This window comes from Polypterus senegalus, chromosome 4, assembly GCF_016835505.1.
Source record: "Polypterus senegalus isolate Bchr_013 chromosome 4, ASM1683550v1, whole genome shotgun sequence".
In the NCBI taxonomy this organism is placed as follows: Eukaryota; Metazoa; Chordata; class Cladistia; order Polypteriformes; family Polypteridae; genus Polypterus; species Polypterus senegalus.
In genome coordinates, this window is record NC_053157.1 from 252125634 (window position 1) to 252141565 (window position 15932).

Sequence of the window (15932 nt, forward strand, 5' to 3'; positions counted from 1 at the left end):
CAATGGCTAACCCAGCACTTGGACCTCTAAAGGTCACGTGAAAGGACCCCTCAGGGATTAATACAAGGCACCAAATATCAAATGGGTCAGCCCTGCATATGTGGAGCCTCTGGTGAGGCGCTCTGCTCCTTCTCAGCCACTCAGGTCTGCCATGAACAGCGTCTGGTGATGGCGCCTCTGTGGGGTATCAGGTCTCAGTCCAGACTCTCTTCCTGTGGAGTTCCAAGTTGGTGGACTGAGGTGCAAACCTCCATCTGACCTGCTGACTCCCTCAATGCATTTAAGAAGACCCGTCTGTGATGTGAACAGATTAAAGGGCCAAAAACAAGGAGCATACAAAATAACTATGTTCTATCATCTATATATATATATAATTCACTAAGGTAAGACGACCATGGAAAGCACACCGAAAGGGGTGTGGATTCACTAAGCCACCGACAAGTGAGACACCTAGTACCATAGGGCACATATGAGTCTCCGAGGCTCGCTACAGCGACTCCTTGTGGTCCCCAAGGTATCCAGCAGGGCTGTGTATACAAACTACAAAGTCTATGAGGCCCTGCTGAAACTCGGGGCACGTCCATGCTGTCGGGACAGCTCCTCCTTGTGGCCTAGGGGTGAGTGCCGGCAACTCTTGCCGGACATCCATCACAATATATTTATATATATGTGTGTATATGTATATGTATGTATGTATATATGTACTAGCCAACCCGCGGCGTACCATACGCCGCATAATCAGGCCGGTTTTTTTTAATGAATTTTAAGCACAGGGAGAAAATTAACATTTGAAAAATCGGTAATGTAATAAATCGGCAAGAAAAGCAACATTGTAACAATGCACGGAACGAACCAACACACAATCGTCCGTGACGTGGGGGGGGTGGGGTGTGTACAAAGTGCAGGAGCATCCAAGAAGACGCATGTTTGTCGCGACGCAATCAGTGGGAGCGTCAGGGCCGATCCTGGGTAGACGGCCGCCTTTGTGCGAATGTGGTTTCGCCGCCCTACGTACCTATTTTCTATTATGATATGACGGATATTACTATTACATGTACTACTTCAAACAGGATTAAGACGGTGTTATGGTTAGAGTCGGGATGTATAAATAAAATTTAATTTCAAACGATTAATTTTATAGAAAAAAACAGCCTAGATTAGAAAGCCGGTTTATTTAATCGTTCTAAGCGACAGGCAGCTCTGCACACAGTGACAGTCAATTCAGAGATCGCCGCAGCCCCGCTGTCTTTTGCCGCTTGTCTTGACTCGCAATCCCGTTGAGGAACGTACGCATCTCACATGAAATCTATCGCCTTCGCGACGCAACTATGAAACATGCAAGTTGAACGTTGACTAAGGGACTATACACATTTAGAGAGCGTGTCGTAAACACATGGTAAGCAATGGAACCGTTCAGACAGAGCGTGCGATGAGCCGGCGACCATCAAAGGTTTTGCGCCGCTCGCGAGCAAATCGCTATGTGTGTGGAGTCCCTAATAGGCATCAACTACAATACACGCCACACGCAACTTCGTCAAACTTTGCACACTGCAAACGCCGCCGCTGCTATGGTCGTCGGCCGCCCTCAGACTTTAAAATTCAAAGGCGGACAGCCGCCGGTCGCTGCCCGTCTCCTCAACGGCCGCCTTTGAGTTTGGCCGCCCACGTGCGGGGCACGTTTTTGCCCGTCGCCAGGATCGGCCCTGGGGAGCGTATGAGTCGCACTTAGTGGGAATTCCACGGTTTGCAGCCCGAATGGGCTCAACGGCTTACCCACGCCGGGTAGACACACGGTCAATGTCATGCATAATTATTTATTGATGGTTGAACACTTCTGGAAAGACACAGTTATCTACAAAGGGAGGGTTTGAGGATACAACAGAAAGTGAATGAAAAGATGGAACTGTAGACTTTTCATTGCTCTGTGCGGTTTCGGCTGCCTTTCTATATATAATCCACCAAGACACCTGACCACGGTAGTGGGGGTGTGAACAAAGTGCAGGAGCATCTAAGAAGACGCATGTTTGTCGCGGATGCGAATTGCTTTATGTAGCGTGTAAAACAGTTTGCCATGGAGCACGTGGTGGAGCGTCGTAACCGAAAACTGCTCACTTCATTGTGTTTTAACCTCAGTTGTAAAGGATTGTTTTAAGGATCCCATGGGATACCCCTCGCAAACCGTTTGACACGCTGCACCATAGAGTCTGGACGTATTCATGTAATCAGCGTATTGTTGAGCAGACTGTATAACAATGCCTCTGTGACTAAGAACAACGGACACCACGTCACCGAAGTTATCCCAATGTTGGCAAACAAAGCCAAGAGCCATGTCACGAAGTTTGAGAGCAACAGTTTCGTCAATGACATTTCTCCAAAAAAAACCCGACTGACAGAAACAAACAGTTACCTGAAGCAGGAATTTCCATAACATTCAAAGAATTGTTGTTTCCATGAAATACATTTGAAGCGGCAGCCATGGAGGGCAAAAGAATAGTCAACGTGGACCACAGCACAGACCAAAGCGAGTGAGTATGTGTTTGATGAGCTGTTTGATTTGGCGGTCAGTGGTCTGAGGTACGTTCCTGAGCACGTGGGAGGAGGGGTAGAGTTTCTGGGCGGGGCTTCGTTGTTCCTTTCGCATGGTTTTTCATGGTGGACGCGGTCGGGTGTCGAAACCGAAAAGAATAATGAAAAGTCAACGTGGCTTAGACGTGCATGTGGACTCCTAGCACAGACGAAAGGGGCTAACTGGGTGGTCGGTGAGTTTTTGCGTCCGGGCACATGGGCAGGCAGTGTGAATGCCTAGAGAGCGAGGGTAGACGCGGGCCGGTGAAAAAGGAGTGTTGGTGGGTAGGAAAACGTCTTCTGTGTTCCTGCAGGAGCATCTAAGAAGACGCATGTTTGTCGCGGATGCGAATTGCTGTATGTAGTGTGTAAAACAGTTTGCTATGGTGCAAGCGGTCATGCGTTGTAACTGAAAACTCGGTTTTTTAAAGACTGCTTACTTCATTGTGTTTTAACCTCAGTTGTAAAGGATTGTTTTAAAGATCCCATGAGATACACCTCATATGCTGCATATGGCGATTCACCTCCGCGAGAAACATGCCTCTATGAACAGTCAACGTAGCTCGGAGGTGCATGACATTAACCTGCCTTGCACCGCATGTGGCCTCCACGACAGACGAATATAAATGACGACACTTTTTCTGTGTCCTCGCGTCCGACTTGGTGGGCGTGGCCCTGCGAGTTGTCGTATCCAATGGAGTTGGTGGGCGTGGCTCCTATCTTCGTGCGCCATAGGTGTCTCACTTGTCGGTGGCTTAGTGAATCCACGCCCCTTCCGGCGTGCTTTTCATGGTTGTCTTGCCTTAGTGAATTATATATATGTATATATATTTATGTGTGTATATGTTTATGTAAATATGTATGTATGTATATGTACAGTAGAGCCATTAGAGCACCGACAGGTGAACACAATAGGACATCCTCAAACAGCACATACAATTGATGGTTCAGCTCTGCCAGGAAAAGTCATCACCAGTGACATTCCTCATTTTTCTGGAGTGGTTGACTTCATTTCCACAGTTTACTTCTTGCCATCAGTTCTATCTAGCTGCTCCAAAACTCCACATAATGTTTTTTTCCACTCTTCCATCTCTGCTCCATTGTGCTTGTCTGTCAGCATTCTATGGGTTGTAATACAGTACAGTGTATGGCTGTTGTTTTCATGTCTGAACTTTTAATACCTGGAAATGTTCACTTCATATTTATTCATTTCTCCAGGCAGCACTCTGCTACTGTGAACATGAGGTGATATGCCACGGAGTTCACTCAGTGAGTCAGTCTGGCCCAAATCAACCAGCCAGGCTTATTTCAGCCAGTTTCAGTTCAACAAAAGAGCATTGGGGCAAGCTGTGCTTTTTAATCGAAAATAAGTGTCATCTCATAAGCTATTGTCTAAAGTTGCTGTATTGCTTTTCACAATTCATTTTTGCTTCTTCAATATTACCGATCAATATAACATCAGCATAACTGCTTTTGCCTCCTCAGTTCATCTCTCAATCTCACCATCCCTTTACCTCACTCATGGTATTTCAACTCCTCCGCTTGAGGCAGTAACTCACCTCTCGTTCGGAGAGAACAGTTCACCCTTTCCTACTGAGGACCATGGCCTCAGATTTGGAGGTGCTGATCTTCATCCCTCACCATTCATGCTCAGTCACAAACCTTCCAAATGCATGTTGGAGTTTACAGCCTGATGAAGACAACAGAACCACATTGTCTACAAAAAGCAGTAATGTAATTTTGAGGCCACTGAACTAGATCCCCAACCCAGGCTATGCCTTGATATCCAGTCCATGAAAATCACATACAGGATTAGGAGTCAAAGTACAGTCTTGGTGGAGTCCCACTCAGACTGGAAATGGTGCTGATGTTTGTCAGAGTATGCGGATACAGCTCTCACTGTGATTACACAAAGACTGGATTACCCTTATTAGGGGCTCTGGTACCTCATACTCCCTCCAGCACGCCAACAGATTTACTCAAGGAAACACGGTCATACACCTTATCTAGGTCCTTAAAACACATGTAGACAGATTGCCGTACTCTCATGCCCCCTCCAGAATCCTTGGGAGGGTAAAGAGCTGGTCCACTTCCTGCCTAGATGAATTCACATTGCTCCTCATGGATCTGAGGTTCCATGATTGGGTAGAATCTCCTTTCTAGTACCCTAGCATAAAATTTCACAGGAAGGCTGGGGATTGTTGTACCTCAGTAGTTGGAGCACACTTTCCGGTTTCCCTTTTTAAAAATGGAGACCACCACCCTGGTCTAACCACTCCAGAGGCACAGCTCCTGATTACCACACAACTTTGAAAAGGCTTGTCAGTCCCTCAATGTCCTGACAATTCTGCATTTCTGGGCAGATCCACCCCGGGGTGTTGCATCTTCAGAGTTGCATCTTATGGCTCTGCCTTCTCTACGGAGGATGTGCCCATTGGGATCAGGAACTCCTCAAAGTGTTCCTTCCACTGCCAGACAACATCCTCAGTCCAGGTAAGCACTTCTCCACCCTTACTGAGAACAGTCTGGGTGAATCCCTGCCTTCCTTTTTTTGAATTGCATGATGGTTTGCTAGAACCTCTTTCAGCCCAATTGATAGTCACTTTCCATGATCTCTTTGAACTCCTCCCACAGCCATTTTTTTCCTTCCCTGGCCACTAAGGCCACTGTCCTTTTGGCCTATCTGTACCTCTCTGCTACTTCGGGTGTCCCCTGTGCTAACCATTAAGAGATGGCATCCTTTTTCAGCCTTATGGCATTTCTCACCTCTGATGTCCACCTTTTGGGTCTTTAGGTTGCCACTTTGAGATGCACCTATGGCTTTCAGGTCACAGCTCTTTGCAGCTGCTTCCACAGTGGAGGCTATGAACAAGGCCCTTTTGGATTGTATGTCCCCAGCCTTCCCAGTATGTGGGAAAATCTCTTTTGGAGGTTGAAGTTGAAAATGTTCTGGACAGGGGCCTCAACCAGACATTGACAGTCAACACTCATTGTTTGTTTGGGCTTTCCAGGCTTGTCCAGGTGCCTCCCTCACCATCAGACCAAGTCACCACCAGGTGGTAATCAGTTGAGAGCTCTGTCCCTCACTTCACCCAAGTGTCCAGAATATATGGCTACAAATCTGATGACAAGATTATAAAATTGATCATAGATCTTTAGCCTGAGGTGCCCTGGTACCAAGTACACTTATGAGCCACTTTATGACGAACATGGTGTTCATTATACACAAACCATGCCTAGCACGGATGTCCACTAATAAAACACCACTCGGGTTTAGATCAGGGTGACCATTTGTCCCAATCATGCCTCTCCAGGTGTCTCCATCATTTTCTACAAAGGCGATGAACTCATCCAGCAGAACTTTGAATTCCCAGCTGGGACCATTTCCAGGATACCCTTCAGGCCCTCCAAGAAGGCCGGCTACTCCAAACTGACATTTAGTTCATTGGCATATATGGCAGTCAAAGACCTCCCATCTGTGAACATCAGCCACAAAGAAGCAGCCATCTCTTTCTCCAGGAGAAACTCCAATACAGCATCGACCAGGCAGAGACACAATAAGATGCCCACTTTCACCTGAAGCATTTCATCTCTGTCATCTCCAGAGTAAAGGAGAGTCCAGCCTCTATCAAGGTGTTTGGTTCTAGAACCGTGAGTGGGAGGACATGAGCCCACCAACTACTGTATATCTAGTTGATAGCTCTCCACCTGACCCTCCAACTCCAGTTCCTTTCTATCAAGAGTCAGTTTGAGTGTCTGTGTTCTGGTCCACCAAGGCCTCTGTCTTTGACTGCTGCCCACATCGTATTCCACTGAGACCCCTTTCCTCCTGTAGGTGGTGGGCCCACAGGAGTTATTAGTCAGTTAGTTACCTTGTCATTTAAATGAATCTAATATGTTGACTACAATATGGGTAATCATTATAAGTTATCTGTTGAGAACAGCAAGAATTTAAAGTATAAATCATTTAAATTATCTGTTTGATATCATGGTACATTCTTTTTTTTCTCAGTTTAGCATATCTAATGTTTCTGCTTTCTGAGATCTGTAATTGTTTAAATTATACTGCTACTGTATGTTTCTTACAAAAGACAAACATTAAAAGCTATCCTGTCCATTGAAATATCCAATGAATTAATATTATTTATCGAAATGATGTAATTATTTCTTTTGTTCTTTTTTGTCAACTAATGGCCAAAGGAAAATACATAGTAATAAAAAAATGCATTATAAAGGTGTGTTGGTGTGCTAGTTATATAATCATCAAGTTATTAAAAGTACCACAACACAAAAGTTGAAAGCACTTTAAAGGAATCCACAGTGGATAAGGAGGACCTTGGATGTATGTGGGCTGTTGACAAATGGAGGGCTTGCTTGTGGGGTTGAAATTTCCTGTCTACACCATCATCAGGCTTTGGCCACTCTGTTGTCCTCCAAAGTGTCTGTTTGCTTAGACATATGAATGGCACCCTGGGCATTGCGACTGTACTGTTTTAACTACACTGCGGCTTATCATGCAGGGTCACAGAATCACATTGCTAACTGCCTCTTTTGCTTGTCCTCCCTGCTACTGCTGAGACCATTTCTGACAATGAACCAGAGTTTGTGGTGATTTAGTCTCTGGCTCTAGCTGCCCTGTCACTGAGGGAGTTTGCTTCTGACTCTGCATTTTACAGTGAACGAGCTGCCCTGCAAACTCCGATTACCAATGGTTAGCCATCTTCTCTTAATGCTGTTGATACAGTTACACGTCTACACGTATATTTCTGATTATGAGATGAATTCAGTGTACAAGATGTGTTCTGTGGCGCTCGTCTTATTGCTCCTTTCAATCAGCATCACCCATTGGTTGCATTCACTCATCTAGGTCACCAACGAAATGTTTAAACTTGACACTATGTGTGTCAAATATATTGGTGGCCAGGGGCCTCATGTATAAACAGTGCGTATGTACAAAAATGTTGTGTACGGCCATTTCCACGCTCACATAGTGATGTACAAAAACTAAACTTGACATAAAGCCATGCGCATTCTCATGCCAGCTCAAACCATAGCGTACGCAAGTTTTCAGGTAGGTATTGCAAATAGGTAGCACCCAGCATCAAAGCAGTGCTACTGTTCTTGGGTGGCTTCCCCTTATTTTTTTGATTTGTATCCCTGACGCAGCTTTATCAAATACACTGACATTAACCACTTATCATTTTTTAGTTTAAGGCATCTGATTGTAATCAAGCTGTAACCATATAATTGTTCACAGAATGGCCAAACTATTCCAAATAGTATAGCTGCTTTAGCATTGTTACTCTCACTGCACCACTCAGTATTTTAACCCACCGTATATGAGTGTGGAATCACAGCTCTTCAGCAGCTGATCGGAAAGCTCTACGGCTGTCTGTGTCAAGAGCGGAGGGAAATATCAGGGTACAGCATCTAGCACACGCTGCCTCAGCCATGCACACATTCTGTTTGAACTTTTCCCATATGGCAAACGCTTCAGAACCTTTCCCACACGAACCTCGCTGTTCAGAAACAGTTTCATCCCAATCACTATAAACACACTCAATCAGTCCATCAAGTGCTCCTTGTAGAACTGTTTGTACTTATAAGTACAATTACCTCACTGTAAACTTGCATTTCAGTTGTAATATGGCACAACCTGAGCCACTTATGCTTTCATATTGTATATTTTTCATTGTTTTGTATCATATTATTATTAATATTATTATTATTGTTGTTGTTTTTGTTGTTGCTATTTTACCATTTTATAGGAAAATAAGTTTATGGAGGATTTGCATATTGAATGTAATTGTACCATACAGTAACAATAAAAGAATTCAATTCAATTCAATAGAAAAGAGAGTGTATTTACAAATAATGACGACTGGCTTCTAAGTTGATTTAGATGTCCAAACTCTATCTTCTTGGAGCTCTTGATATCATTTTTTAGATGAAATGCAGTAAAGAATATATATTACATTATACAGATACATTTTTAACTTCATTTAAATAATGTATATTGTGATCAAATGTGTCGACACGGTGGACAGCGTTAGCGATGAACTAGCACCCCATTCAGGGATTGTTCCTGCCTCATGCTGTATGCTTGCTGGGACTGGCAAGACCCTGGATGGATAGATGGCCCAATAATTAAACATATACTATGAAGATATTTCAGTGTTCCTTAAAAGTTTTGAAGAATCAGCGTTCTAAGCTTACAGATGGCTTGACATTTATTAAAGAGCTTATTGTGTGGCGATTGGGCACTTGGGGAAATAAAAGGAAGGACAGGAATCGGGGGTTAGTACATCTGAAAGAGACAGCACTGCTACAATAAATTATTTAATCGAGGGTCGCGCAAGGGGAAGCAAGCATCAATTGCTTCTCCTCCTAACATTCCTATAACTTTGATAAGTTAGAGAAAGAACTTACTATGGGATGGACAATTTGTTTAATAAAGAGCACCAGCATAACAAGAATGAATAATCAGTTTAACAGCTCGCTGTCTTGGTGTGCTGAGGGCTGTCTGGCTCTCACAATACAAATCTGTTTATGGTGATTTATGTGTTGTGTTTTATTTTCATTTTATTCCATTTGTAAATGTGCACTGAGCTCTGAGTCTGTCTAATGTAGATTGTAGTATGCAATAAATAAATAAGAAATGGTGACATGAATTTAATCCCCCGTGACAGGTCATTTTTTCTGTAATTGTATGTCTTATGGTCACTTTGTGGTCTTCACTCTCTGAGCTCCTGCCTCACATTAACTGTTCATCCTCAATGTCTCCTCAGATCTTCTCTCTGTGAGCTCTCAACTTTCTCTTTACATCTCCTCCTCCTCGTCACTGACCACAGACAAACTTTCACTTGCATGTCCTCACAGATCACTTCCTTGTTTGTCTGATTGTTTCTCTCTGCCTGCCTCTCCACAGACTGATGATGGCTAAAGCCCAGCTGCGTGGATTACTTGATGAGTTCACCTGCTCAATTTGTCTGGACACCCTGACTGACCCTGTCACCATCCCCTGTGGTCACAATTTCTGTCTGAAATGCATCACCGACTACTGGGATCACAGACAAGAGTTCTTCTGTCCGCATTGTAGACAGAACTTCTGGGCAAGGCCTGCACTGCAAAGAAATACTTTGCTGAATGAAGTCATCAAGAAATTAAAAAAGACAGGACTCAGTGATCCTCCACCTAAGAATTATGCTGGCACTGGAGACGTGGAGTGTGACTTCTGTGCTGGGAAGAAGTTCAGAGTGGTGAAGTCCTGTCTGACCTGCATGGCCTCCTACTGTCAGACTCACCTGCAGCCTCATTATGAAGTAGCGGCCCTGAAGTTCCACAAACTGGTTGATCCTGATGGAAATCTGAAGGAGAAACTCTGTGTGAAACATCAGAAAAGTCTGGAGATGTTTTGCAGAACTGACAAGATGTGCATCTGCATGATGTGTGGAATGACTGAACATGATGGTCATGAAAAGGTCGAGCTGAAGACGGAAAGAGCAGGAAAACAGGTGAGTGGAGTTTAGAGTTTAATGGAAGCTAAATAAACAAAAGAGTTAAGTGATACATAAATGTAGTTTTTCAGAGAAATCTATTCTTTCCTTTGTGGAGTTTGAATTTGCTTGTATAGGACAGCAGGAAGATGGAGCCTGTCCTGGTGAGATGGGGTGGAAGACATGAAACAGTCCAGGATGAGATACACAGTGTGATCCATGGACAGTCGAATGAGCTGAGTGCTCTCATTAAAATGAGCGGAGGTTCATTGTGTTCTGATCACTTGTGTCTGGAGTACCTCAGGCCTCTCTAAGAGACACGTTACACTCACATGTCAGTTATTATTGATGTTTGGGATTAGATCTAAAATTCTTACACTACACATAAAGTTTTAAGTGGCTTTATGGTATAGATGTTCTCACTTGATTAAAAAGTTTGGTAACTCTGCACCTATTTAGTGATCAGACATAATTTAATGTAGTCAGCTCCTTGATAATTACACCGTATGATTGTGAGATGAATTTTGAACTTTAACAGTTTGGAAAGAACCCACAAGTTTAGCAGTTCTGCAAATATTTGCTAAATGTGTGTATTTCCACATTTATATGAAGATTAAAACTCATCTTTTACACTACATGATCATCGTATAGTGAGGTCAAATGATAGGCCCGCACATTCAGTTGTGATTAGGAAATATGGCCCAGGGGGTCTTAAAATTATTAGTAGCATATAAGAAATTTGGTAAACAACTGGAAATCATCATTCCTGTTTGTCTTGATAATAACTATGCTCTCCCAAAATCTCCTCCAGAGAGAAGAATTCCGAGAGTCCCAAAACTCTTTATATAAAGAAGAGCTTCTTGACTTCAGTATTAAACACACTTCCACTTAATTTCCAGTCATGTCCTCAAGTGTGTGATTCACCCTTAAGCCTAAAGGATGTTGCTGGTCTGCTTTATTGATGCCTTTGAGGATTTTAAATACCGTGATGAGGTCCCCACGCTGTCTCCTCTGCTCACACAACCAGGTTTAACTCCCTGAGTCTTTCACAGTTGGCCTTGTCCTCAAGTCCTGGGATGCCCATGGCTCCTCTCCTCTGCTTCTGTTTCACTTGAATATCAACACCTCAGAAGGGTCAACCACATTTTTAGAAGTCCTGTGTAGCTCATCACATAAACTGCTCCAAGGCCTCTTAATTGACTGACATTTCTTTATTTATGAAATCAAAGGATTCTAGTTTTCCAGGCCAGGCTATTTGAACATTTAGCAAGCAACATTTTAAGCAGTAGTGGTATTTATGTGCTGTTTGTCTGTTTATTAAATTTATTTGAATCACATACCTAATTGATGGACCACGGTGGAGAATCTGATTTTCACTCCTGGTCTCTTTATGTCATCCATTTTTTAGCTGTTTGTTCATTTCGGTCAATTCCACAGATGCCTCAAAGGTAAAGATCTGGTTTTAAATTTTCAGCAGTTGTTTAATTTAATATATTCACCCTAAAGTGTTTGAGTTTCTAATGGTTCTGTTCTGTTTGGATGAGGAAGGAGCTTTTGACTGAGTTGAATGAAGATATTTATGTACTGAAGTGTGCAGATTTGGGTTTGGACTCTGTGGTTATACACAGATTAAGTTACTGTACTGTAGTTCACAAGTCTTGGTTTGTGTAAATAAGATCCATTGTGACTCTTCCAGTTTAGACTGTGAAACCAGACAGGGATGTCCATTATCACCAATGCTGTTTGTAGTTGCTATTGAACCATTAACTGTTCATTTCCAGAAGAAGTGAATGATATAAGACTTCATATGGACAAGTGTTGAAATAAAATGTCTTCATGCTCACATGGTGCACTTTATTGCAGATCCACACCTGACAGTGTTCATCCTCAGAACAGCTCTTTTAAAATTCTGTAATGTTTCCATGTTTGCTGACTTTTCCTGCCTTATATACCCTGTTTTTAAACCTAACACTCCGTTCCTGGAATGTCTATCAGTTGGTCTCTTTTAGACTTTGACACATTTGCTTCAATAGAATTGACCCTGTGGTGTAGCGAACCCACAGCTCAAGTCAAAAAGGCCAGTTTTTAAATAAATAGTTGCTGCATTCGCGGCTTAGTGAGGGGGCGTGGTAGTGTGGCGGGAACGGTTCCTGGGTGATGCATGATGCGGACAGTCCTCACTTAAGTGCACAGGTGAGGAGTCATCCCCATCCGTAATAGATGCCGGGAGCTGCTAATTGCCACACCAGATCCTCGTCCCCATAATAAGTAGAAGCTTGAGGTGACTAGGAAGAGAGAAGGAAAGAGGAGAAGAGAGGAAAGAGAGAGAACGGGAGGTTAACGGAGAAGAAGGCTGGAGAAGTGGGGAGCTGGTGCGAGCTGAGCAATTGGGAGCAGCTGGAGTGATTGGCAGTGGAGTTGTAGTGGGGCTACATAGTAGTAATAGTGTTGCCTGTGTTCTTACCACGTGCGTCTTGTTTCCATCGTCCCGTTTACTGTTTTGTGTGTGTCAGTGAAGATGACGGAAGGAGACCGCAGCCCCAAACCTGGAAAACACCGGTTTTCAATCAATCAATTACATTCGTTACAGGACTATAAAAATAATCAGGAGGGAAGGAAGAGGAAGAAGGGAGAGGAGAGAGAAGGAGACTTTCATTTCACGACCACGAACCACCTGTACCTGCTGTGTTCCACATCGCGCATTTCCATCCAGTTTGTTTTTCATTCTGCCGGAGTCACTCCGATACCCTCATCATGAGAGACCCCGGGGTCGGATCATCATCCACTACGTGCCGAGGATACACAGTGAGGCTGTTGTTCCGGGAATTACAAACACTCGACATATCGGTTAACCAGTCATCTGCATTCAGGACAATTGTTACTCGGACTCAAGTTCACGACCGTTCATTTCCGTGTCTCATTAATTTTTTTGGTATTTGTGTTGTTTGTTATATGTTACAAGGGCAAGGGAGGGTTTTTTATATTCATGTAGGTGTTTGTCACGGTGTTGCTTTGGTGGAATGATATTTTAACTTGTTTAGCTATTCTGTTTCATTTAATACAATTTATCAGTTTAAGTTTACATATCTGCTTTTCTTTTGTGCTTATTTACAGCGTCGATTGTGGGGAAAAGTTTAATTTGTTAAAGGTACGGCTTGATTAGATTCAACCTTCGTAATTAACTCAGGCCACAGGTCTTGGAGGTGTAGCTGCTGGCCGGGTTAGAGGTCGGGTGTTACATAAGTGGTGCCCTCTCTGAGGAATCTTTATATAAAAAAAACATAGCTGTCTGCCTTTTAACAAAAAAAAACAAATAAAATTTTCCCCTCAGAATAACATCATGTCTGTAGTGCGTGCCGAGCTGGACGACACCATTGTTTCGCTGCGGTGTGAGGAGGCGTATCGGGTTTCTCCACTGAAGAGGGATATTATTAAACAACATCTAGACAAAATGCTCGTCGAGGGAATAATTGAACCGTCATTCTCCTCCTGGGCGTCCCCTGTAGTCCTAGTGAAGAAAACAGATGACACCTTTCGTTTCTGCGTGTACTACAGGGATGTGAACGCAAAGACAAACCTGGACGCATATCCCATGCCCCTGGTTCACGAAATACTCGAGTCACTGCATGGAGTGGCTGTGTTTAGTACTTAGGACCTCCGCAGTGGCTATTGACAGGTGCCGATGGATGAGGGGAATAAAAAGAAAACTGCCTTAATCACCCCTGAGGGTTTGTTCCAATTTAAAACAATGCCATTTGGCCTAAAGAACGCTGGTGCCACTTTCCAACGGCTCATGGAACAAGTGCTGAGGGGGTTAATCAGGAAAATCTGCTTTGTGTACATTGATGATGTTATTATTTACTCCCCTTCAATTGAACAGCATCTCCAGGACTTGGATACCATCTTCCATTGTCTCCAGCAAGCACACCTCACCCTGAACACAAGAAAGTGTACCTTTATTCAGCCCCAAATCCATTTCCTCTGGCATGTCGTGTCTGCAGAGGGGGTTGCTGTAGACCCAGAAAAGTTTAAAGCCATCCGAGACTACCCCACACCCACAGACTTAAAATCTTTACAGCATTTCTTGGGATTGGTGGGGTGGTACCATAAATACATCCCTCGGTTGGACGATAGAGCGGCTCCCTTAAACCTATTAAGAAAGAAGGATGTCCCGTGGGAAAGGACTAAAGAATGCCAGGATGCCGTTGAGCAACTGAAAGAACATCTACAAAAGCCACCTGTCCTGGCCCAGCCTGATCCACGGCTCCCTTTTCAAATACATACGGACACCAGCAACCTGGGGCTCCGGGCCGTGCTCATCCAAAAAAAGAACCAGGAAGAGCACGTCATTGCATATGCTTCACGAGCGCTGCACGGCGCCGAGCTCAATTACTCAACAGCAGAAAAGGAGTGTGGGCCGTGGAAAAATGGAAACATTTTCTAGAAGGGGTTGATTTTGAAGTGTACACAGACCATCATGCTCTGATCTGGGTGTTTAATCACCCGAAGACATCTTCCCGACTGACCAGGTGGGTGCTGCGCCTCCAGAATTTCACCTTCAAGGTGACATACCGGAAAGGTTGTAGCAACATCGTGCCTGACGCTCTATCTAGGGCATCAGAGTCCTTGGGGATGGTGTGCTTGGCAGAAGCAAAGAAGGTATTTACATCACTACCTAGTACTCTCTATGATCTAGCACAAGCTTCCTGCCCTTTTTGCCAAAATATTCGAAAGGAGCTGGATAACCAGCGCACTGACCGGGTACACTTTGTGGACCTCCAGGGAGTTCTTTATAGATCTGTTCCATCATCCTTGGGGGGCCTGCAACAACAACTTGTGGTCCCGGAGGCGCTCATCCCCGAGTTTTTTTACTTTTTACATGACAGCCCTTTAGGAGGTCATCTTGGCCAGATGAAAACCCTCCTGAAGATTCTGGGGGTGACGTGGTGGCCATTGGTCCAGACAGATGTTTGCCGCCACGTGAAGAACTGCCACACGTGTCAACAGTTGAAGAACCCACCTGGTAAACCATCAGGGATGTTGCAATCGACTATCGCAGTTGGACCAGGAGAGACTTTGAGGGTCGATCTGATGGGGCCATTCCCGTTGACCAGTTCATGAAAGACTGTCCTGATGGTGATAGTGGATTATTTCTCTAAGTGGGTGAAGCTATTTGCACTGACAGATGCCTGTGCCAGCAAGGTGAGCTCCACCCTGACGAATGAGATATTCACCTGCTGGGGGGTCCCGAAGAACATCATCTTAGATAGGGGTCCCTAGTTCACGAGTTGAGTCCTTGATGATCTCTATACAGCCTGGAGAGTGAAGAAAAATCTTACTACAGCATACCATCCCCAGGCCAACATGACTGAACGAGTGAACCGGACCCTGAAGCACATGATTGCCTCATATGTGAGTGAAAGCCATCAGGACTGGGATAAATGGCTCCCCAAGCTCCGGTTTGCCCTGAACACCGTGGTGCACGAGGCCATAGGTGAAACGCCTGCTTTGGTAGCACTAGGCAGACAGCTGAAGGTCCCGTTCGACCGACTCTTACCCGGAGCCCCTATTTCACAAATCACCCTCCACAATAACACTTTAAAATTAGAAGAATTTCGGTGGAGAATCCAACAGAGGTTGGTGGAAGCAATGTCCAGACATGCCCAGTTATATAATGCCTGGCGGAAGGAAGCGCACTTCAAGCCGGGAGACTTGGTCTGGACTAGAGCTCACCACCTCTCGGATGCCAGCAAGCGGTTCTCCACCAAGCTAGGGCCTAAATGGTTAGGTCCAGCAGTGATCGTGAGTCAAACCGGTCCAGTTAATTTCCAAATTTAAAGGGGTATCGGCACTAACTCCAAGATTGACACT

General features: G+C 44.3%; 1 protein-coding gene across 1 annotated transcript in view; it reads left to right on the forward strand.

Moving 5' to 3' along the window:
- The window catches only part of LOC120529046 (tripartite motif-containing protein 16-like), a 71772-nt gene that overhangs the window by 4281 nt on the left and 51559 nt on the right, over positions 1–15932 (forward strand). The window contains exon 2 of the mRNA XM_039753107.1: positions 9494–10079. Coding sequence (XP_039609041.1) covers positions 9498–10079 — 582 coding nt within the window. The 5' untranslated portion in view covers positions 9494–9497. The remainder of the gene's footprint in view (positions 1–9493; positions 10080–15932) is intronic.